Source organism: Trachurus trachurus (genome assembly GCF_905171665.1).
Source record: "Trachurus trachurus genome assembly, chromosome: 10".
NCBI lineage: Eukaryota > Metazoa > Chordata > Actinopteri > Carangiformes > Carangidae > Trachurus > Trachurus trachurus.
Genome location: NC_139894.1, coordinates 3,555,431 through 3,579,073, shown reverse-complemented (window position 1 = coordinate 3,579,073; position 23,643 = coordinate 3,555,431). Strand labels below are relative to the sequence as shown.

Here is a 23,643-nt window from a genome sequence, read left to right as displayed (position 1 = left end):
AACAACACTGGGAAACACTTTGCTTCATTAGTAATATCAGAAAGCAGCTTCACAGGATTGTTACCTTCTGCTGGTGCTACATTCAAAATATCATCAAAATATTGGTCAAGAACCTCCTGACCAATATCAACAGGCATTAGACAGGTGTCCTGAAACATGCCATGTGACTGTCTATCGTGAAGAAGCTCCTCCTCCTCTGCTGCAGCAGCAGCATCATTAGCATCAGGTCTGTTTACAGTCTGTGATGCTGCAGGAACATTACCAACAACACTGTCAACAGTCTGTGATGCTAAAGGAACGTCAGCATTAGCACTGTCAACAGTCTGTGATGCTGCAGCATTGTTGGCATCAGCACTGTCAACAGTCTGTGATGCTAAAGGAACTTCAGCTTCCTGTTCCTGACAAAACTCATTTAACCACGCCTCATTAAAAACAATGTCCTTATAAAGGCTATTGGTCTGTTTTAAATACTGCAAGGCCTGTCTAATGCGGAGAGTATCAACAAACTGATACTCATAGTGACCTTTATAGGTTAACTTACGCTTTAACTTCACTGCCAACAAAGACCCCTCCATATTGGAATGGGGCAACAGGTTACTGGTCTGTACAATGTTGGCTGGAACACAGGTCACTGGACCATGTACTCCGTTTTGACCGCCTTTAGGCAACGCTAGCATCTTCATAAATGGAATATGTAAAGCTACCAAATGTTGCTCTAAACTATTCAAACAGGCCAACTCAGGAGGGACGGCCTGAACTGTTAGATTGTTAGACCAACACTCAGCTGGCATCTCACCTCTGTTAATCTTATAGTGACAGGTGTAACAAATCCACAATTTAACCCGAGCAGTGTCCAACACCTGACATGGCACAAGACAAAACTCATTACACTTATGCAAATACTCCTCACTTATGCAGTTTTTGGCTATTGAGGCTACTGTCTGTGTTTTGTTATAATCATCTCTTTTACAATTCAGAACCTGGTGCCTAAACAACAACCGGAAACACACGGCACATATACATTCTGGCCCTTCATGCACTTCCTCTAAGAACTGATGCATAACTAAGTCAAACTGTTTCATCTTCTCTTTCTTCTCTTGCCTTTTACTTCTAACACCTGCTACAACACGCTTTTTATGCTCAGGATTTTTGTGATATCTTGAGAGGATTGAAACCTTTACTTTTTTCCTGTGAGATTCATCAAGTTGATATTTAATTTTATTCATTTTTTGGACTCTACTTCTATGTAAAGTATTATGCTTATACTTATCAACACTGAGCCTCTTCAATCGCATTTGATGTGGAATGTCTTTTTTATATTTCTGGACACTTAACATCTTCAAACGTGTTTGATGTGCAATGTCTTTTTTATATTTCTGGACACTTAACATCTTCATACGTATCTTATGTACAAGATTATCTTTGTATTTATTTACACTAAGGGCCTTTAGCCACATTTTGTGTACAACATTGTATTTATATTTGCTGATGCTCAAATGCTTTTTCTGCTCTTTATGCTTTGTTTCCAGTTGATATCTTTGTTTTCTAGCTTCTTTTACACTTCCGCAACGCAAAATATTTTGTTGATAGTCTATTTTAGATTTCAAGTTATGTTTCTTTTTAAGGTAATCCGATTTCTTATGATCAACACAATGCTTGTTATCCACAGAAGAAACAGTACGACTTCTAAAGCTATAGCCTACAGAAACTGGAGTGGTAACTTTACAATAACCATAACAGCTTCGTTTTTCAGGTTGCTGAACACAGACAACTGTTTCATAATGGTTAGCATTGACATTATGTAAATACACAGCTTCATTTGACAACTTACTATTTTGACAGCTATATTCAAGCCAGCGATCATTATAATAGGTGAAAACACTAACACCTAAATAATCAGCTGTGGCTTGAATCTCTAACTCAGTGGCCCAACTGCCAACATAATGCATCCTTGAAATCTTGATGTATTCTGATATTGAGGGATACTCACTTCTCAAAAGACTCTGATATGACAAATGATTGCTTTCTAGATGTTTCACTGCTGCAAGTCTAATCTTCCTATGGTGCTTCTGTGTACCACTAATGGCCTGGCAAACAGCTCTAAAGAAACAGTTTCCATCACCCACAATCTTCTCTGTCCTACAAGGAATCCCCAAGGGACCAACAGCAGAAGATGTGGCATCTACTCTTTCTGACTCTACATTAACCTGCTTACACAGAGCAAAAGCAACATCTTTAGAAAGGGGACGAAATTCTAAGTTTTTACATGATACATCCCCAACAAACACAACATCTGAATTGACATCATTATCAAAACTCTTTGCTTTCTTGGAAGTGTCATTTGTCTGTGTGCATTTACGCTTTACACGTAGGTTAGTGGCTGCACGGACCACTGGTGTGACAAGAGGGGTAACCTGTCCCTCTCCACAGGCAACAGCTGTCTGTGTGCATTTACGTTTCTCGCGTTTGTTAGTGGCTGCACGGACCACTGGTATCACAGTAACCTGTTCCTCTACACACTCAACAGCTGCACCAGCACTCACTACTGGAATGACAGGAGCAGGACCAGGAGTGGTTACCTGTTCTTCTACACACTCAGCAGCTGCACCAGCACTCAAGGACACAGTTGAGGGTTTCACTTGAACACCACAGATCTCAAACTCCTTGGGAAATGTCTGACTACCTGCAAATTTGCTAAAGTGCTCAAACAGATGCTGTACACAACTAAAATAGACTACAACACTCTGTCCTTCACCATCAACCATCCCATACTCATCGCGAGCGTGGGAGTCAACCACAGCATACTCACCATCTTTACTACAAATGACAGCACATGTAGCCCCACCCATTGTAACCAAGCAGGGCTTGTCTTGTGTACACCTCTGACAGAGACCGTCAAACAGAGAGATGTGCTCAGGTGAAATACGCACACTTGGAGGGGAGGCCCCAAATCCATATACAGGTTTCACATCATACTCAAAATCAACAAAACCATACTGCTTAGGCAACTCTGTAACAGCAGGGAATCCAGATGGATGTGCGATCTGATTGCCTTCCCACATGGATGTGTACAGTTTATCACCTGCGAGCACTACCTCGTCCAGTGTGTCAGACTGCCACTCAAAGACGCTGTCTTTGGAGTGTCTCAATAAAGCAACCAAACCAATGGCCATACACTGACGACCGTGATATGCAAACTTACTCTGGTCGCCTTGATGGAAACTTCCTCTAACAGAAGCGCGACCTTGGGACTGACTTGTAACAATGGGATCAATCGCTGGTTCATCAACACACTGCTCCACAGAAATGCTCTGTCCCTCATCAACACACTCCTCCACAATGCCGCTCTCTCCCTCAGACTGAGTTGCCACAACTGGTTCAATAACCACAGAAACATTTCTGCTCTCTCCCTCATCACCACACTGCTCCACCAAGATGCGACTGACAGCAAAAAACGCTGAAGACAAAGACTCGCTCAGAGCAGTGATGTCATCCACCAGATCACCCAAGGTCGTGTTAAATATGACCCTGGCTCGACCTGGATCAGACAGCAACCCCGCAGCGTTGCGTACCCCACAATCCACCACAACAAAGGAGCCCATGTGCTGGATGATCAACACCGCTGCTCTGTGGAGCCTCAACACACACATCCCATCCCTGGACAAATGCTCGCTCAGCTCCTCCTTCAACTCAGTCCCATCCCCAAAGCTCCTATAATCTGTCTCCCCCAAATCCACCCTCCACTTCTGACCAAACAAATGAAACTCATTCCTTCCCCACCCAAACCAAGTTGCCAATCGTTTCCCCTCGACACGAACAACATCAATATCTGCTTCACGCCACGTACAAACCGGAGCGATGCTATGTCTAACTGCCGCGACAACACTGCATGACACGTAAGCATGAACATCAAGACCAGCCGATGCAGTAAGCAAAGATTTCCCTGCCACTGAAGACACTCCCCCCATCGACAAACACCTGCAAGTGGGAATACTCTGACCTTGAGTTGCTCCTGGTGTGCCCCCAGTATTTGACGGCCGGTCCACCGTCACATCCAGGGCAGCAGGCTGGACAGACACAGGGATGGGAGGGACAGCAACAGGATGTGTAGCCACAATGGGAGGAGGAGTGGTCCCCGGCACATCACAGGTCGACACAGGGTCGGGTGTCGCCTCCACCTGCAAAAGAAGAAACATGAAAACATTAATACCTGTGGAAGAGAGAGTCATGCTGGCTATAATAAAGATGGTGTTAAATTTGCCACAACAACAAACACAATTACAAAGACCATTCAATAACTCTACTTGCCTTCTGGTCCACGGCCTGGGCTTCAGGACGGACAGTCAACGTGGGAGTTGAGGTCACGACCTAGAAAGAATAAGAAAGGAAAGTCATCCCATTAAATCTACATATTCAAGTAAATCTGATCCAGATTTTGCAGTTATACATCATTCACAATGACTTTCTGTCCATCACAATAATACATGAACACATCTCCTTCAGGATTTAAACACAACATACCTTCTTCCTAGCACATCTGGGCTTCTTGGGGACAGGTCGAGTACGAGGTCCCACAGGCGGCGGCTAAAGTGACAGAAACAAAGTGTCAAAACAGTGGACAAAAAGAATATCTGAACTATTAGAAGTTTCTTGTTCTATAAATACCTGCTCGCCCGTGGAAACAGCGTCCTCGGCCGAAGGACCAGCGTCGTCCGTGTCAGGCAACATCCCAGGCGGCAGCCAGAAAGGGTTCAGGGGAAGAAGACGCTGTATGAAAGACATAAAGATTTTTTGTCACACTTATCGTTTTGTTACGGAATAGAATGTCACTGTCAAGATCACAGTTAAATGAAATGATAACATACCACTCGAGGAACCCTCCTCTCCCGAGAGCAACGGCGCTACAACGACAAAACAGAAAAGACATTAGGATACAGAAAAACCTTCATTTCTCAGTTCATGACCATATGTAGACAAAGTTCGTCTTCTTACCTTCCTGCCTGGCACGGTCGTCCAGGCGTCCTCGTCCCTGGGAGGGGTGGGTGGAGGTGGGGCTGGGACCTCCTCCGGCGCGACCTCCCGACCGGTCCACGTGGGAATGGGCCTGGGCCTGGGGGACACCGGAAAGACGACGGGTGGCGGAGGTGGCGGAGGCGCGGGCCGCTCCAGGTGCTGCTTGGTGGCAGCCACCAGCGACTCCACGAGGATAGGCATCCCCGCGTCGTCACTGAGGTGCGTCTATGAAGAGGAACAAATAAAGATTACAATACAGTAATGTTGAACAAGATGACATTTACTGTCAATCATACTGTGTTGTCTAAATAAGCATTTCTGAGATTCAAAGTACAATTTTCACTTACACCATCGACAGCCCAGAGCTGCCGTTGCCTCGGTGGGAAGCGTTCCGCGTGGCAGTAGAACCGCAAACCTAAAGACAACAAAAACAAGGAAAACCCACGGATTACTGAAAAACTCAACGCACAGTCCACGGTCAACTTTCATAACACAAACAATAAAGGAGCATTGCCTCAATTATAGCTGAAATAGATACTTCTGATAAATCATAAGTGCCTAAACCCATGCATTGATATTTTCAAACATACGGTGCTGTCCTGCGATGCGCTGGAAGTTCTGTCTGTGGGACTCCTGGACAAACCCCTCCACAGACAGACGAGGGACATGGTCCACGACGAAAACCTACACAAAATGTCATAACGGTCAGTTACAAATCGATAGTCACAGTACATATAATTTCATGTTCAACAAATACATCAATGACCTACCTCTGCAGTCCGCCAGGCTTCCATGACAGCGCGCAGGTACCGGTCAAACGCTGCAGCTGCTCGGTCCGGGGTCTGGTTCAGGTTGTTGCTGGGGGCAAGAACACAAACAGCATCAGGGATATGAGGACAAGTGTGGACAACATGATTTACCTCCTTCCTGAGCAGGTCCGCGCACGCCCCCGGCACAGACAGGAAACCGAAGGTGTAGCCGTCCGCTTCCATTGGCACGAATCCATCCACGATGGGGCGTAGATGGGATGCCCCGACAAAAAGAACAAGCTGGGAGAAAAGGAAAAAAACACGTCTTAAAGGATGTACACTCACAATGACACTTATTATCAGCATTCATCATGATTTCTGAATAGTACATACCTTCTTATCGGGGACTTTTGCAGGAATGGCCACCTTCAGCTGCTTCCCGGTGCGCGGAGAAAGGGGCCACTGCAGAGACTTCCGGCGCCAGCCAGTGCCGGGGACTGTTGATGAAAATACGTACAACATTTCAGCTCATGCATACAGAAACATATACAGAGAATGGTTTAGGGAAATATATGGAAGAATACTTACTGGCACTGAAGGCGGGGCAGGCTGGCAGGAAAGTCGCATCCTGCCGCCGAGACTGCTGCCGGAACCTAGCAGCCTCGGCACGACGGTAGGACTTGCCACGGGGCATCTACAAATAGAAAGAACAAATTACATATCTAGATAAAGACATGAATACAGAAATGACTTGACATTGCTAGTACCACACACAACTCTAACCTGCCAAACACTATTAAAAACAAGCAGCATATTCAAACATTACACCACTTACAACAAACAGAAGGATACATAGCTGTTCATTTAACACAAAAAACACTTTCTCATTCAAACAGAGGATGAATAGCACAAAAGAATGTGGCTACCCAGCGTTCTTACAATATGAAAAACAAACAAACTCACAATAAGACATCAGACAGCAACTAACAAACAAACGAGCAAACCAACCAACAAAACTAAAGGTAAAATACAAACAAACAAAACAGGGAAAAAGCGGAACCAAAAAGGTTACCAGTACTTACATATATTGTAAATAGCAGAGCAAAAAAAACCGCCAAACAAACAAACCAACTACCCAACGTTTAGGGATGATTTGCCATTAACAGCAGCACACACAACTCTAATAAAGTTTTTTGCCTGCCAAGGCCACACAGATTCAACAACACACTTAATGTTATAGGTTGCTTTAAAACACACCATCAAAGAGAGTGACAAGCCCCTTTCCTTTTACTTACTTACTCTGCCACAGAAGCTACTACTTTACATTAACCATCATGTCTTATTGAAATACAAAAATACGTTCTGTCTGTTAACTACAAAATTAGCATTAGGAACTTGAAGAGCAACATTTTTCCCACTATTTTCATGAAAGGATTGTAATTTGTAATTCATGTCGTGATTAAAATAATACTAAAAATAATTTGGCCACATTTTCTGGTCCAGCCAGCTGGTTGAAAGTGGTTTTATCTAGATATCTGAAGACCCAATGACTGAGAGAAAGACAGTTTCCTGGTTCAATACTATTTTGAGGATAATAAATGAGCCAATTTCAGTCTTTACAACTAAACACATAACTTTAATTTATTTTTACAACATTAAAACACAGCTTAAATACAAACAATTCATAAAATGAATGCATTGGCAGATGCAATATCACTAATATTTAAATTTGGGTATTTAAGTATCTGAATTATGAAGCTGATTGATTAAGTGAAGTCTAACTTAGGCAGGGAAATGGTTCACAAGTCAAAAGGACGAGAATATCCATTGAAGTGGGCTTAAAAGGACCATCAGTGAATTACTGCTTAAAAATCTGAATATTTTTATTCTACACACATGACATTTAAAAACAACTACATGACATGAATCTATATATGCCGCACTAACATAAAGAGAAAAGTATTAATTGATCATGTATTTAAGTAATGAACTATTCTCACTTACATCTGCCCTAAATGGTGTGAGTCCCAAGTGGGATTATATGGTATGTGGGCTTAATACAACATTTTCAATTACTTGTAACAATTTCTAACCACCTTCAACACTCTCAATATTTCTCCTTCTCACAGAATGCAGGACTTTCTAAAAAATAAATGAATACTGTTTGTCCAAGTCTGCCCTTTGTCTTAGTCTGTATTGGTAAGACAATGCTCATATCAATTCAAAGGCAAATCAATTGTGGGGGATGCTCTTCTTGCTTTTAAAGCATTCATGAATTTAAGGTGTGGTAAGATGGATGCTAAATGCTATTAAGATGATAATGAGTCAAAAGTAGGTCAGGCATACAGTATTGTCTGACCCGTGAAATGTGTGAACGGACCACTTGACTGCCATGTGAACTCCACTGAGCCCCAACACAAACTAACAACTCTTAAAAGTTTACAGCAGTTAAAACAAAAGAGATTTAAAAATAGCTGTTAATTTACCACAAAACCAACTACTCACTCTCCAGTTTAGTCACACAGCAAAGGAAGCCAAGAGAATAAAGAAAATGTAGCCTCACGCCAAGTAACCAACAAGCAAACTCATTAGGCTGAGAATAAATAAATCATCCAAATAAAAGTTAAGCCTTTATATCCTCAATACAGTCTGCAGGCTGTAATAGCCATCGTCCAAAACAAAGAGAGTGATGTGGACATGGATGGACAATGACCACTGGGCCCCAACACAAACTAACAACACTCAAAACTTTACAGGAGTTAAAACAAAGGAGATTTAAAAATAGCTGTTGATTTACCACAAAACCAACTACTCACTCTCCAGTTTAGTCACACAGCAAAGGAAGCCAAGAGAATAAAGAAAATGTGGCCTAACGCCAAGTAATCAACAAGCAAACTCATTAGGCTGAGAATAAATAAATCATCCAAATAAAAGTTAAGCCTTTATATGCCAGTTTTGACCTCTTTTAAAAAAGTAGTACAAATCAAGCTCAAAGCAAAGCCAACTATTACCATTAAACCCTCAACACTTTAACATTTGAACCACTTAAAAGGAAGCACATTTGAAAGAACCTGTTGATTTACCACAAAATCCAACCACAATGCACTAAGGTCAGAGACCACCGCAGCTACCACGACACACAATTTGAATTACTTTAAAGAAATAGATCACCCAAATTCAAATTTCACTCATTATCTACTCACCCTAAGGGATGGGAGAAGTTTCAGAGTCCTCCGTGCCTTCTCTGACTGAGGACTCTGAAACTTCTCCTAACCCTTAGTCAACATGAGGGTCAGTAGATATTGAGTGAAATTTGAATTTTTTTTTACTACCCCTTTAAATACACACTATTGCTTCCCATACTGAATATTCCACAGTTTCACTCCTCAGCTCAGAAACAAACACCAGTCTCACTGCTGCCTGAGCATGCTAACAGCTAACTACACCAACTCCTACCTAGCCACTAACATAACAAAGCAGAATGCTATCTTGAAACAGTTTATATACACACAAAAACGCCAATATGTTATCAAAAGCACAACAAACAATGAGAAACTGCTCATGGTACAAGAAAACGCTTGACTTACTGTAATGAGTGGTAGTTCCTTGACTCAAAGATGAACAAAATCAAAATTAGTCCTGTGATGAGTGAAGTTGAAGATTATCTCAGCAAAAAGCCTTGGAAGGGATTTCTCTCAGCAAAATGCCTCGAAGACTGTTTATCTCGCTCTGCGACTCACAGTAGAAACCTACTAAGCGACTCACAGTTTGGTCAAAACAGACCAAAGGAGCAGTGAGCGCAGGATTAAATAGGAATGGGAGTGAACTCTTCCCAACCAATCACAGCGCAGTGGGAGGAAACAAATAGCTGGCTAACCCCCGCCCCCCACCAAGCCACGCCCCCAGTTACTGTTGCTACCAAACATTCAGAAATTATTTGACATTACCAGCAGCACACACAACTCCAATAAAGTTTTTTGCCCGCCAAAGCCACACAGATTCGACAAACACTTAATGTGAATATAGATTGCTATAAAACACACCATCAAAGGGAGTGACCTGCCCCTTTCCTACTTACTTACTCTGCCACAAAAGCTACTAACACTGATGTTCACATTAACCATCATGCCTTGTTGAAATACAAAAATACATTCTGTCTGTTAACTACAAGATTAGCATTAGGAACTTAAAGATCAATATTTTCCCCACTATTTTCATGAAAGGATTATAATTTGTAATTCTTGTCATGATAAAAATAATAATAATACGAATAATAATTTTGCCACATTTTCTGGTCCAGCCAGCTGGTTGAAAGTGTTTTTTATCTAGATATCTGAAGATCCAATGACTGAGTGAAAGACAGTTTCGTGGTTCAATACTATTTTGAGGATAATAAATGAGTCAATTTCAGTCTTTACAACTAAACACATACTGTAACTTTAATTTATTTTTAAAACATAAAAACACAGCTTAATTACAAACAATTCATAAAATGAATGCATTGGCCGCTGCAATATCACTAATATTTAAATTTGGGTATTTAAGTATCTGAATTATGAAGCTGATTGATTAAGTGAAGTCTAACTTGGGTAGGGAAATGGTTAAAAAGTCAAAAGGACGAGAATCTCCATTGAAACATAGCCAGTGTGCTTAAAAGGAACATCAGTGAATTACTGCTAAAAATCTGAATAATTTTATTCTACACACAACATTTAAAAACAACTACATGACATGAATCTATATATACTGCACTAACATAACATGAAAAGTATTAATTGATCATGTATTTAAGTAATGAACTATTCTCATTTACATCTTCCCTAAGCAAGAAGAGCATCCCCCACAATTGATTTGCCTTTGAATTGATATGAACATTGTCTTACCAATACAGACTAAGACAAAGGGCAGACTTGGACAAACAGTATTCATTTATTTTTTAGAAAGTCCTGCATTCTGTGAGAAGGAGAAATATTGAGAGTGTTGAAGGTGGTTAGAAATTGTTACAAGTAATTGAAAATGTTGTATTAAGCCCACATACCATATAATCCCACTTGGGACTCACACCATTTAGGGCAGATGTAAATGAGAATAGTTCATTACTTAAATACATGATCAATTATGACTTTTCTCTTTATGTTAGTGCGGCATATATAGATTCATGTCATGTAGTTGTTTTTAAATGTCATGTGTGTAGAATAAAAATATTCAGATTTTTAAGCAGTAATTCACTGATGGTCCTTTTAAGCCCACTTCAATGGATATTCTCGTCCTTTTGACTTGTGAACCATTTCCCTGCCTAAGTTAGACTTCACTTAATCAATCAGCTTCATAATTCAGATACTTAAATACGCAAATTTAAATATTAGTGATATTGCATCTGCCAATGCATTCATTTTATAAATTGTTTGTATTTAAGCTGTGTTTTAATGTTGTAAAAATAAATTAAAGTTATGTGTTTAGTTGTAAAGACTGAAATTGGCTCATTTATTATCCTCAAAATAGTATTGAACCACGAAACTGTCTTTCTCTCAGTCATTGGGTCTTCAGATATCTAGATAAAACCACTTTCAACCAGCTGGCTGGACCAGAAAATGTGGCCAAATTATTATTAGTATTATTTTAATCACGACATGAATTACAAATTACAATCCTTTCATGAAAATAGAGGGAAAAATGTTGCTCTTCAAGTTCCTAATGCTAATTTTGTAGTTAACAGACAGAACGTATTTTTGTATTTCAATAAGACATGATGGTTAATGTAAAGTAGTAGCTTCTGTGGCAGAGTAAGTAAGTAAAAGGAAAGTAAATGAATACTGTTTGTCCAAGTCTGCCCTTTGTCTTAGTCTGTATTGGTAAGACAATGCTCATATCAATTCAAAGGCAAATCAATTGTGGGGGATGCTCTTCTTGCTTTTAAAGCATTCATGAATTTAAGGTGTGGTAAGATGGATGCTAAATGCTATTAAGATGATAATGAGTCAAAAGTAGGTCAGGCATACAGTATTGTCTGACCAGTGAAATGTGTGAACGGACCACTTGACTGCCATGTGAACTCCACTGAGCCCCAACACAAACTAACAACTCTTAAAAGTTTACAGCAGTTAAAACAAAAGAGATTTAAAAATAGCTGTTAATTTACCACAAAACCAACTACTCACTCTCCAGTTTAGTCACACAGCAAAGGAAGCCAAGAGAATAAAGAAAATGTAGCCTCACGCCAAGTAACCAACAAGCAAACTCATTAGGCTGAGAATAAATACATCATCCAAATAAAAGTTAAGCCTTTATATGCCAGTTTTGACCTCTTTAAAAAAGCAGTACAAATCAAACCCAAAGCAAAGCCAACTATTACCATTAAACCCTCAACACTTTAACATTTGAACCACTTAAAAGGAAGCACATTTAAAAGAAGCTGTTCATTTACCACAAAATCCAACCACAATGCACTAAGGTCAGAGGCCACCGCAGCTTCCACGACACACAATTTGAATTACTTTAAAGATATAGTTCACCAAAATTCAAATTTCACTCATTATCTACTCAACCTAAGGGCTGGGAGAAGTTTCAGAGTCCTCCGTGCCTTCTCTGACTAAGGACTCTGAAACTTCTCCCAACCCTTAGTCAACATGAGCGTCAGTAGATAATGAGTGAAATTTGAATTTTAGGTGAACTACCCCTTTAAATACACACTACTGCTTCACATTCTGAATATTCCACAGTTTCACTCCTCAGCTCTCAGCTTAGAAACAAACACCAGTCTCACTGCTGCCTGCGCACGCTAACAGCTAACTACACCAAATGCTACCTAGCCACTAGCCTAACAAAGCAGTATGCTATCTTGAAACAGGCAGCAATAGCCCATAACCACACACTTAGTTTATATACACACAAAAACGCCAATATGTTATCAAAAGCACAACAAACAATGAGAAATTGTTCATGGTACAAGAAAACGCTTGACTTACTGTAATGAGTGGTAGTTCCTTGACTCAAAGATGAACAAAATCAAAATTAGTCCGGTGATGAGTGAAGTTGAAGATTATCTCAGCAAAAAGCCTTGGAAGGGATTTCTCTCAGCAAAATGCCTCGAAGACTGTTTATCTCGCTCTGCGATTCCCAGTAGAAACCTACTACGAACTTCACAGTTTGGTCAAAACAGACCAAAGGAGCAGTGAACTCAGGATTAAATAGAAATGGGGGTGAACTCTCCCAACCAATCACAGCGCAGTGGGAGGAAACAAATAGCTGGCTAAGCCCCGCCCCCCACCAAGCCCACCAAAGCCCCACCCCCAGTTACTGTTGCTAGTATTGCCGCCTTGGATGCATTGTTGTTTGAATGTAGACCAGATATCAGAACTCAGTGTGTACCTTGTGTTTTCACTGCCTTGTTTTTCTTTTTCTTTTTTAAAAAATGTTAACATTTAACTCTGTAAGACCCACTATTGCAGAATTACAACCGTTTTTGGTGATCCCCCAAAAACCTCTACTTTTATTTTTGGGTTCAACCACATTAAAGCAGAACTAAAGAACTTTCAGTTTTGGTTGAGTTTGGAGATGACAGTGGCCCAAGGCAGTATATCTCCATTTTATATATACTATAATATAATATATATAATAATATAATAATAATAATATAATATATATATATATTGTATTGACTTTATCTCATACAACTACATAAAATGCTTTGAATATTTTTGTTGTGAGTTTATTACAGTAGGCGCCTATCTATAACATAAACATACGTAGTTATTATGGCAAATATGAACTATATTTAATTTACAGCTTGTTTTATCATTGTAGAACTATTACAACATTGAATGTGACCAGTAGTCAAAACAACCCGGTTTTTAAAAGGAACTTCAATCAAAATGTTCACAATATAACTTTAAACTACACAACATTTAGAAAATATGTAGTGATAAATTGTGAAAATATCCGTAGAACACTAAGAAAAATGAACTAGCAAGAGTCTCAAGCGTTGCATTAGAGTTATTACAAGTTTAAAAGAATTATTCTAAAATATCTTGAAAGATCGAGGAGCAATGTCCTCCTTTGCATGATGATTTTGAAAAATAATCCAAAATATAGTGAATTTTCCCAAGGAAATGTTAAATATCAAATCAGTCATGATTACAATGTATGATGAAGTCACTTAGAAAAGAAAAAAAGTACCCCATGTTCATTTTATATAACATAGCTTTCACAGCACACCATATGACAATTTTAGGAAGTGATACAGAAAATTGATGGAATACATGCTTATTGTGATGTATAGTTGTCACGATACCAAAATAAATAACCATGGTACTATACCAGACAAAGTATCACGGTTCTGGGTAATATCAAGATACTGCAACCTTTTATTATTATTATTACAAGTTATAAATACTTTTTAATTAATTATAATGTTGTTTGGTGCATGATAAACATAATACTGGTAAAGTATGAATTAGACTGAAACATATATTTTTAAATAAGAAATAAAAAGTTAGAATTGTTATGGTTGAAAATAAATAACCATTCAGTCTCTTGCACATTAATTTATGTTTAACAAATATAAATAATCAACTTAGATTTTTTTTAAAGACAGTGGATTTGTTTTTATCCTATTTGACAATAATGCTTATTCTCCAACATAATAAACCAGGACAAAATACAATGAACAGGAACTGATTCCCTGTGAAAACTATATTTTTTATGCATTTTCTAGGTGCTTTATACTTGGACATCCTTTAACTCTTTATTCCTCAGCCAGTACACAAAGCATATAGCCTGATATTAGCCAATGAGAAAATAAACAGAGCTAAATTAATTAAGTGCCACTGACGACGACGACGCAACAGAACCGCCGCTCGCGCCCGGTGCTTCTGCCGTGGTGAGTGTGTTGTCTCGTGTTTGTGACTGTAAGCCGTGCACATCTGGGCGAGACAGAACTTTAGCTCGTTGTTTGTTTAGAAGCGAATTTCTATAGAAGCGGAGCTGTCTCCTGTCGTCATGTCATATCCCCGGACATCACCAGTAACAGGGAAACAGCCAATCATTCAGCAGCTGTGTAGTTAGGTTGCAGTGGGTGCATGTGGGTTTTGTTTAAAAGGGACTAGCATGCAGTGAGAAGCCGAGAGGAGAGGAGAGGCGGCCGCTATGTAGCAGAAACTGGCACCGTAGTAGTAATCCACAGTTGTACCGTCATGTAGAATTTCTAGTATAATAGGAACCGTTACAGAAAGAAAGTCATTGTCGAGCCCGTCCAAAAAATTTAAAATATTAAATCAGACTAAACAATTTTTTTTTATGGAAAAGCAATACTTTCATTCTGTACCCCTCAAAATGCCCCATGGGTGTATTATTTTTGAAAAAATATTGCTTTTAATAAATATTCAATTCACCTTTTAATTCAAACTGATTTTTTTTTTTTTATGTAAAAGCAATACTTTCATTCTGTACGCCTCAAAACGCCCCGTTAATGTTTTTTTTTTTTTTTTAAATATAGCTTCCAATAGATATTCTACATATTCACCCTTTAATATTCATAACAACATAAATATATAATTTCCAGGGATAATATTTGAAGTTTTTCTTTTCTGTTTCTGAATTTTGACAACTGCTGCCTGGCTGCTGACTCCCTACGTCTATTTCAGAAGCCACACAAGGTCTCCATTCAAGAAAATTAGCTCACTTAGGTAGGAGATGGGTCTTGGTACTAGAGGGTGCGGGTTCAAGCCCCAGCAAGGATGATGCTGATAAAACATCAAAATGCCTCATTTTCTCAACTAATAACACAAGACAATAGGTCTGATGGTGGTAATACAACATCTATCTAAAGGGCAAAACTAAAATAATCAAAAATACATTCAACACAGATCAACCATATGTATTACAGCTTTGCAACTTTCTCTTTAAAATTGCCACATTTTTTGCTGAATGTATTGACTACTTGCAGGATAGAAGAACCATTTCACCCAGGATAACAAAACATGTTGCTGAAAAAGACTCACAGCTATAACTTTGAAGGGAAAATCATTTTGCACTGTCTTTCTTTTTTTTCTTCTTTTTTTGTACATGGGGAGGGGTTAAAAAATGTAGTTCAAATAGATGTCTATGATACACATCTTGTACTGAACAGACATAAAGTTACTTTTTGGCTCACACACTCACAACAAAGTGGATATGGTGAACCACACTGTGAACACTAAATGACCTGTACCAACAGAATGAGATCATGTATATAGCTGGCATGATAATAATGAAAGCAAAAAACACCTCCTGTGCAAACAAACTCTGTTGCCAAAACAGACCAACTGTTTGATAAATTTTCTACGTTCACATTTCGCCTCTAACGCACATAGGAAACTTATAACTGAATAACATATTGACTTGTGGCTCTAAAATAGATATTAGCCTATTCCCCTTGAACCATTTCATTCAGAACATAATTGTCATCGTTCTGTAATTCCTCTGTTGTATTTCTTTAGCCTACTTGTACACACAGGAAATTGCATATTTCACATTGACACTGTCTGATTCACTCAAATATTAACATCTGTGATGAGGGGCCAAATGTGGACACAACAGCCCACCTCCCATTACTTCCCCCTGGTGGACAAAACATAAACTTGTCATAACTCCAGCATACATTGTCCCATTTGCTCTAAAATTCACATGTGTGATGAGGGAACAAACCTCAGCGCACCTGCGCACATCATGTTAACTCCCCCTGTTGGATGAACCATCACATTGTCATAACTACTTCATGCTTTCTCCGATTTAATTCAAACTTCTCGTGATTAATGGGAGACCACCCCTTAACTGACCTGCCCACATCTGCTTGCAGACAGTGAGGTCAAACAGCGCCCCGGGGGTAGCGGGGACCAAGGGGCGTGGGAGCGGGACGCCGAGTGGCGTGGAGCGAGGGCCCGTCATAGCCGCTTGCGGCTTTAATTATTATTATTACGCGACTTCGATCGCAGATTTGGACCCCTAAACATATTCAAAAACTCACCAAATTTGGCAGACGCATCACGTCTGGCGAAAAATTTGATATTTTGCCAATGATTAAAGTATCCGGGAAAAAATGGCGCAACAGCGCCCCCTACAAATTTTGAATTGATGAGCCCCGCCACATCGTTGCACCTACGTGCATGAAATTTGGTGGGGTTATAGAACATGGGGAGACACACAAAAAATCCTCTTGAAGCCACGCCCTAAACCCAACCGGAAGTCGGCCATTTTGGATTGAAATTTTGACGTATTTGGACGAACTCCTCCTACAGATTTCGTCCGATTGACTTCAAATTGGCTATGGACCATCGACACGCCATGCTGACCTTATCTTGTGCTCCGCGTGTCTGTAGGTCAAAGGGCGTGGCTGCTATGATGCAAGACATTTTGGCGACTGTTCGTGTTCGGCGCCGTTTCACTTCGAACGGCTCTCACGCCGACATACTTCATCGTAGCCGCTTCAAACTTGGTGGACATGATGATGGGTCCTTCCTGAACAATCTGACATATTAACTTCCTACGTTACTCATAGCGCCCCCCGGTGGTAACAGGAAGTCGACACAGATTACGCTAACATGAATTAATCGTACATAGTTCGCCCCAGCAACTTCGTTCCACTTCTGATACATGTAAAACAAATCGGTGAAGCTCCATTACGTACGCTTTGAGGCTACGGCTAATTGCCCCCGTGTGGCGGCGCCACGTATTGCGGTCCATCAGAAACGAACTCCTCCCAGGGGTTTCGCCCGATCGGCTTCATATTCGCTACACATCATCCTCAGACCGCCCTGATTACGGCTTGTGCTCTGCAGGTCGGTCGGTCAAAGGGCGTGGCCACTGTGGCCGCCGCCATTTCTGATGCCTCGCCATGCATACACGAGCTGCTCTATCTCCCACGTACTTCGTCCGAACTGCTTCAAAATTTATGTACGTGATCAGACACCCGCCCTCTACACCTCCATTGCCTCGTATGCAAGTTCGCTCAACTCGCCCCCTTGTGGACACAGGAAATGACATATTTTGCAGCGACATTGTCCGATTCGCACGAAACTTCACATGTATGATGAGGTCACGACCCTGAACACAACGGCCCACATCCCGTTACCGCCCCCTGGTGGACGAACCGTAAACTTGCCGTAACTGCATCGTACGTTGTCCGATTTGCTCGAAACTTCACATGTGTGATGAGGTGACGACCCCGAACGCAACGGCCCACATCCCGTTACTGCCCCCTGGTGGACGAACCGTAAACTTGCCGTAACTCCATCGCACGTTGTCCGATTTGCTCGAAACTTCGCGTGTTCGATGAGGGGACAGCCCTCGACGCAGCCGCCTGCGTCCGGTGGCGCGCGGGGGTTTCGAAGAGCGCCCCGGGGGAAGCGGGGACCGGGGGGGTCGTGGGATCGGGACGCCGAGTGGCGTGGAACGAGGGCCCGTCATAGCCGCTTGCGGCTTTAATTAGATTTGTATTTTATTTATCAATTAAAGCTGCAGCAAATGTGAAGGCATGGATCTATTTTCTGTTTTGTTTAGTTTTTTTGCAGATTGTGCCTTTAATTGACGTCAAGGTTCATTTACTTCCCTGTTTCCCTGCAAACAGGTTTCCTGCAGGAGGGGTCGACTCTCTCCCCACACTCGACTCCCATGGTGCACCTCACTTAGAGATCATGAATAGTTGATGGGCAAAAGAACAACAATTGTTACTTAAGTCTTCATTGAATATTTAAGCGGCGACAGTGGCAGGTCTGCAGCAGCAGCGGCGAGCGGCCATGTAACCAGGAAAACACAGAGGAGTTCCGTGCAATTAACTGCCGGGGGAAAACAGGAAGAATGAGGAGGAGGAGGAGGAAATGGAACAAAGGAATTTTTTTTTTCTTTTTCTGTTTTTGGGTAAAAGATGCAAAATAAATATATTAATGCGTTTTGTTCAGACTGCTCCCGTTTCGCTCCGGAGTTTAATTGGAGCCTCTGAGAACTCAGCAGAAATGAAAGCGGAGTAGGATGAGCGCGCGGCCGGCCGGCAGATTGCCTCACATCCACATTAAGAATGGCCTCGGCATCTTCCTCCTCCTCCTCCTCCTCCTCCTCCTCCTCCCTCTGAAAGCTGCTGGAGCCTTGGCAGCAGCTGCTTTTGTTTATTCTGCACCTAACACGTCCCCCCCCCCCCCCCCCCCACCAAAAGTTTACCCTTGATCAACAAGCATATTAGGTTATGCTAATATTAGTCGTCATTAGAAAACCTGCTCACGGCGCCCGTTTCCTCTCCGTTCACTGACTCATTTGTTTTGATTACGGCGTGTTCCCTCCCAGAGCGTCAGAGGAGGAGGGGGAGGAGGAGGAGGGGGATGGGGGTGAGTGGGGGGGCTCTGCCGGGCAGCGTGGGCGACGTGCTAACAGAGGTCAGAGGTTAAATCCTGCAACATCTATAGCATTCGTGTTATAAAGCTCTCATCTGATGTGCAGCTCCCACCTCCAGCTCTTAGACCTGACGGAGGGAGGGAGGGGCACTAATGGACTAATGGCTGCAGGGCTTTAATGTACTGAAGAGCAACGAGCTGCAGACATACACACACACACACATAGAGCAACACATCAGCTGCTTTTTTACACTGAAACACAAACATAGATGCAACTATTTATTCGATATGAGCAGCAGGTGTTGAGACTGTTCGAGCCATTATAGAACATTTTGTTTTCTTTACGTGTTCAAATTGATTGATTGATTGATTGATTGATCTTTAATGTCCCCCAAGGGGACAATGTGATAGACAGCAGCCGTTGGCACAATCAACACACAAGATAGAACACATTAAGCGATAGCAGGAATACATCAAGAATACATTATAGAATGAATACGTACTATAGAAATACAATAAATACCAGAAAATACTAGCCCTGTAAAGCCTTAAAGGATAATTGCCTTTTTTTACATTCTGGACCGTATTTCTAGCATAAAATACGATCATTTACTCACCCAGATAACTTTGGTGTCATTACAAGTCGTTCCGACAAAATTAGATCCAGTCGAGAGCCACGTATATCCGTATAATGCGAGAACATGGGGCAGCGCAATGCAGCCTCTAACGGGGTGTTCCCACCAAACGCGATGACGCTTCATCGCGCGTCGAGATTACATGTAAAGTCAATGCAAACACGCGATTAGAAGCGTCATCGCGCCGGGCGATGCGATGGACGCGATAGCGCGGCGCGATGGACGCGTTGGCCGCGAAAAATCACCTCCATCGCGTCGCCCGGCGCGATGACGCTTCATCGCTCGAGTTCAAATAATTGAACTTTTGCGGCGAATTCGCGTGAAGACGCGCCGCGACAGCCAATCAGCTTTGAGATCGTCACCGACGTGCTGACGTACGGACGTACTGGTGTTCCCTTGGCAGTTTAGTCAGAGCGAGTCTATTGACAATATTAGAAGTTTTCTGGTTTAGTTTAGTTTATTATTCAGATCCCCATTAGCTGCAGCAAAGCCACAGCTCTTCACTGTTGCTTTTCCGGTGCTGTTACAAACGTTTTTGGTTTGGATATTCGGACCTGAAAGCCCGTTATCACTGCCGTTTTCAACCAGCGGGCGCTGCGAGCCGGCCGCCCCGTCCCAAAGCACTCAACAGGCGGTCAGTCACACAGTAGTTTCACGGAGCTGTCTCTGCTGCAGCCAGAGACCCACACCACTGTTCCTCTCCCATATACAGGGACAGGAACAGTGCAGCGACGGCCAGAGAATGAAATAGTGGGAGAAAGGTTGTTGTTTGGGCGGGCTCGTCGCGCGACGCGATGCCGCGACGAGGCGTTTTTTGCATATTGAACCAGCGTCAAAACTGGAGCGTCTAGCGCGACGCGATTTCATTTGACGCGCGATTCAATCGCGTTCATCGCGTTTGGTGGGAACACCCCGTAACACATTAGCCGCCGCGAAACTCCTTCATTTCACCAATATTTAGTTCTGATAGGCTAGTGCTATTCCCCTCTGAGTCCGGGGTTAGCTGTTATCAACATCCGGGGTCTGTAGGTTGACCTACTGACCTCTGACCTGGATGATATCGAGTCTCATTCTGATAATAATCATTCCGCTTCGGCATTCGGGTCCATTTTTATCTCAACTAGCCGGAGCTTTAGTGAGTCCAGGTTGAGGAGAGGAAGCCTGTGGAAGCTGAACTTCATCCAGCTGCTCATTTTGTTCTGACAAGTCAGAAACACGCAGAAAAGAACCGTAGCATTAGCGGTAGCAACAAGCCTCACCGCGTGGCGCTCAGAGATGACATCATCCAGGTCAGAGGTCAGTAGGTCAACCTACAGACCCCGGATGTTGATAACAGCTAACCCCGGACTCAGAGGGGAATAGCACTAGCCTATTATCACTAAAAATCACAGTGAGGATGTAGAGGTCTCAGAAACTCATGTATTTCCGTGTATCAAATTTGATACAAATGGCGACAAAGGGCTAGCTGAAAAGTATAAGTTACAAGTTGTGAAGTTGTCGTCACATCAAATCAGATGATTCAAATATTTAACAGTTGATGAAACAAATAAATGATCTCAGGTATCTATAGAGAGCCTAAGCAGAAGCGGAAGAGAATCAATCCATGAATGCAGAGACTGCTTGCTAAAAAACTGTCCCTGAAGGCAACGCGCATCAGCGGTTTTGCATGAATTTCCCTCTAAAACAACTCTGTCTCGTAAAGTTGTGTTATTATCTCATAGCGTGGTGAATGTGCAGGTCACAACTTGTCCACCAGAGTGTTGTGGAGTTGTTAGATTGTGTATTTGATGAGTTTGATGAGGGAAACCAAGAAATCCCATAATGAGCCTCCGTAGCGTAGCTCTGAGCAGCTCACGGCTCTGCTCCGCCGTTCTAAAAACAGCTTGCACCGACAACAAACCTACTGCTATGACTATAGGGATTATGGCAATGGGCCAATTTGCCAAAATGTTGAACTATCCCTTTAAATGAAGAAGCTCTCGTCTCCTCCTGGCAGCAGGCCTCTCTCTCTCTCTCTCTCTCTCTCTCTGAGATTTTCACACAGTAAATCCTGAAAATCGCCAGCGAGCGTCCGTGGTAAAGGCGGCGGACATCATCGATGTTCCGCTTCTCCTGCTAAGAACTAAATCCATCACACATTGTTGTTTCTCTCTCTCTCTCTGTGTTTTATTTCTCCTCCTCTTCACAGACCGAGGCAGATTGTCCGACCTTGTTGGGAGCTGCGAGGGATCAGCAGGTTTCACACATCCTGTTAGCAGCTTTTGTCTTCTCCAGAGTGTCTGATGGAGGACATGAGGACCGAGTGTTCGCCACCGTGCACCAACACAAGTATTAACACCACCCTCAGAGGTGAAGCAGCTCCCAGTCTGGAGAACAACAACAACAACAGCAGCAGCAGCAGCAACTCCAGGAAATAAAAACACAATCTCTCAGAGCCGTATGAATATTTAAATCTGTTTGTCAACGCACATCAACTTCTTTCATTTGCTCAAATTAAGTTTCTCCTTCTTCTTCTTTATGATGCTGCTGCTGCAGCTGCTTTATTTTTGGGTTATTAAATGAAAGTGGTGTTGAGTTTTTAAAAATGAGCTGAATCGGTGACATAAATGAGACGAGAAGATGATAAAACTGTGGTGTGGAGGAAGAACAGGAAAGTTTAATGAGTTCACACACAGTTCACTTCACTTTAAACAACTTCACTTTAAACAACACATCAGACCTGGGGATACAACAGAAAACACATTCAAGACCAGTGTTGGACAAGTTACTCTGGAAAAGTAATCAACTACTGATTACTAATTTTTAAAAAGTAAACATATTACTGTTGACTACTTTTTTCAATACAGTCAATACAGGTTGCGCGACTTTATGGCCGATTCTCCGCCTGTGGAAGTTGAAATTTTTCAACTTTTGCGGTGGATTTGCGTGGATTCGATGGCTGGCATGGAGGACAGATTGATTGTTGGTGTTTGTGCTCAACCAAACCTACAAACAACTTTCAACAGCGGCATGTTGTCGTAGCCTAGCTCGGCCAGAACGTCTTCCTCTGCTTTGATTACAGTTTGTTTTGCTTCTCTATTACTGTAACATCTTGTCTCTGTGTGTGTCATTGTCACAACATAGTTTCTCCTTTTCAAATTCCAGCGGTACCGCTAGCCTACTGTCGACAGCGGGTAGACGCGGCGCGATCTCGGTGTGAATTACTCTGTTGCTCCGTTTTGGAGTTGTTAATAGTTTGATGAGGGAAACATGGAAACACTGAGCAGCTCACGGCTCTGCTCCGCCGTTCTAAAAACAGCTTGCACCGACAATTACTGTTAACCTACTGCTATGACTGGTACTTGTGCTGGTTCCACTTTGGTAATGGTATTGGTTCTGATACCAGTTCTGGTATTAGTTCTGGTACTGGTTCTGGTTCTGGTGTCAGTTTGGGCACTAGTTCTGGTACTGAGTTTAGTACCAGTACCAGTTCTAATGTTAGTTCTTCTTACCGGTTCTGGTACTGGTTCTGGTACCGGTACTGGTTCCGAATCTGGTGCTAGTTATGGTACCGGTACTAGTGCTGGTTCTGCTGCAGGGTACTAGTTCTGCTACTTCCTGTGTTGGTGCCGGTGAGTGGTACTAATACTGGTCCAGTAGTCTGGTTCTGAGCAGCAGAGGTCCACCCGAGTCTCCATCATGAAAGTTTTATCAATCAGCGCTTCCAGATTTCAACCGGTAGTCATGGAGACATGACACTCTCCAAGTTTGGTCCCGAGTGACAAAAAGCAGGTGTGAAAGCAACCGCACTAACTGAAAAATTAAACAATGTATCATTCTAACATTTGGAGCCACACTAGGGTGCGCACTAAACATGTGTGAAAACACCTTAAGACTGGTAAAGGTCCT

The 23,643-nt window shown here is 42.0% G+C and overlaps 1 protein-coding gene across 1 annotated transcript in view; it reads right to left on the bottom strand.

Moving 5' to 3' along the window:
- LOC310992854 (uncharacterized protein) overlaps window positions 1-23,643 on the bottom strand; it is a gene marked incomplete at both ends in the record, with an annotated part of 104,985 nt that overhangs the window by 20,487 nt on the left and 60,855 nt on the right. The window contains 11 exons of the mRNA XM_083981081.1: window positions 4,001-4,178; window positions 4,309-4,368; window positions 4,522-4,584; window positions 4,666-4,767; window positions 4,866-4,901; window positions 4,993-5,238; window positions 5,361-5,428; window positions 5,604-5,697; window positions 5,784-6,062; window positions 6,156-6,259; window positions 6,351-6,456. Of these exons, the coding sequence (XP_083837207.1) occupies window positions 4,001-4,178; window positions 4,309-4,368; window positions 4,522-4,584; window positions 4,666-4,767; window positions 4,866-4,901; window positions 4,993-5,238; window positions 5,361-5,428; window positions 5,604-5,697; window positions 5,784-6,062; window positions 6,156-6,259; window positions 6,351-6,456 (1,336 nt within the window). The remainder of the gene's footprint in view (window positions 1-4,000; window positions 4,179-4,308; window positions 4,369-4,521; window positions 4,585-4,665; window positions 4,768-4,865; window positions 4,902-4,992; window positions 5,239-5,360; window positions 5,429-5,603; window positions 5,698-5,783; window positions 6,063-6,155; window positions 6,260-6,350; window positions 6,457-23,643) is intronic.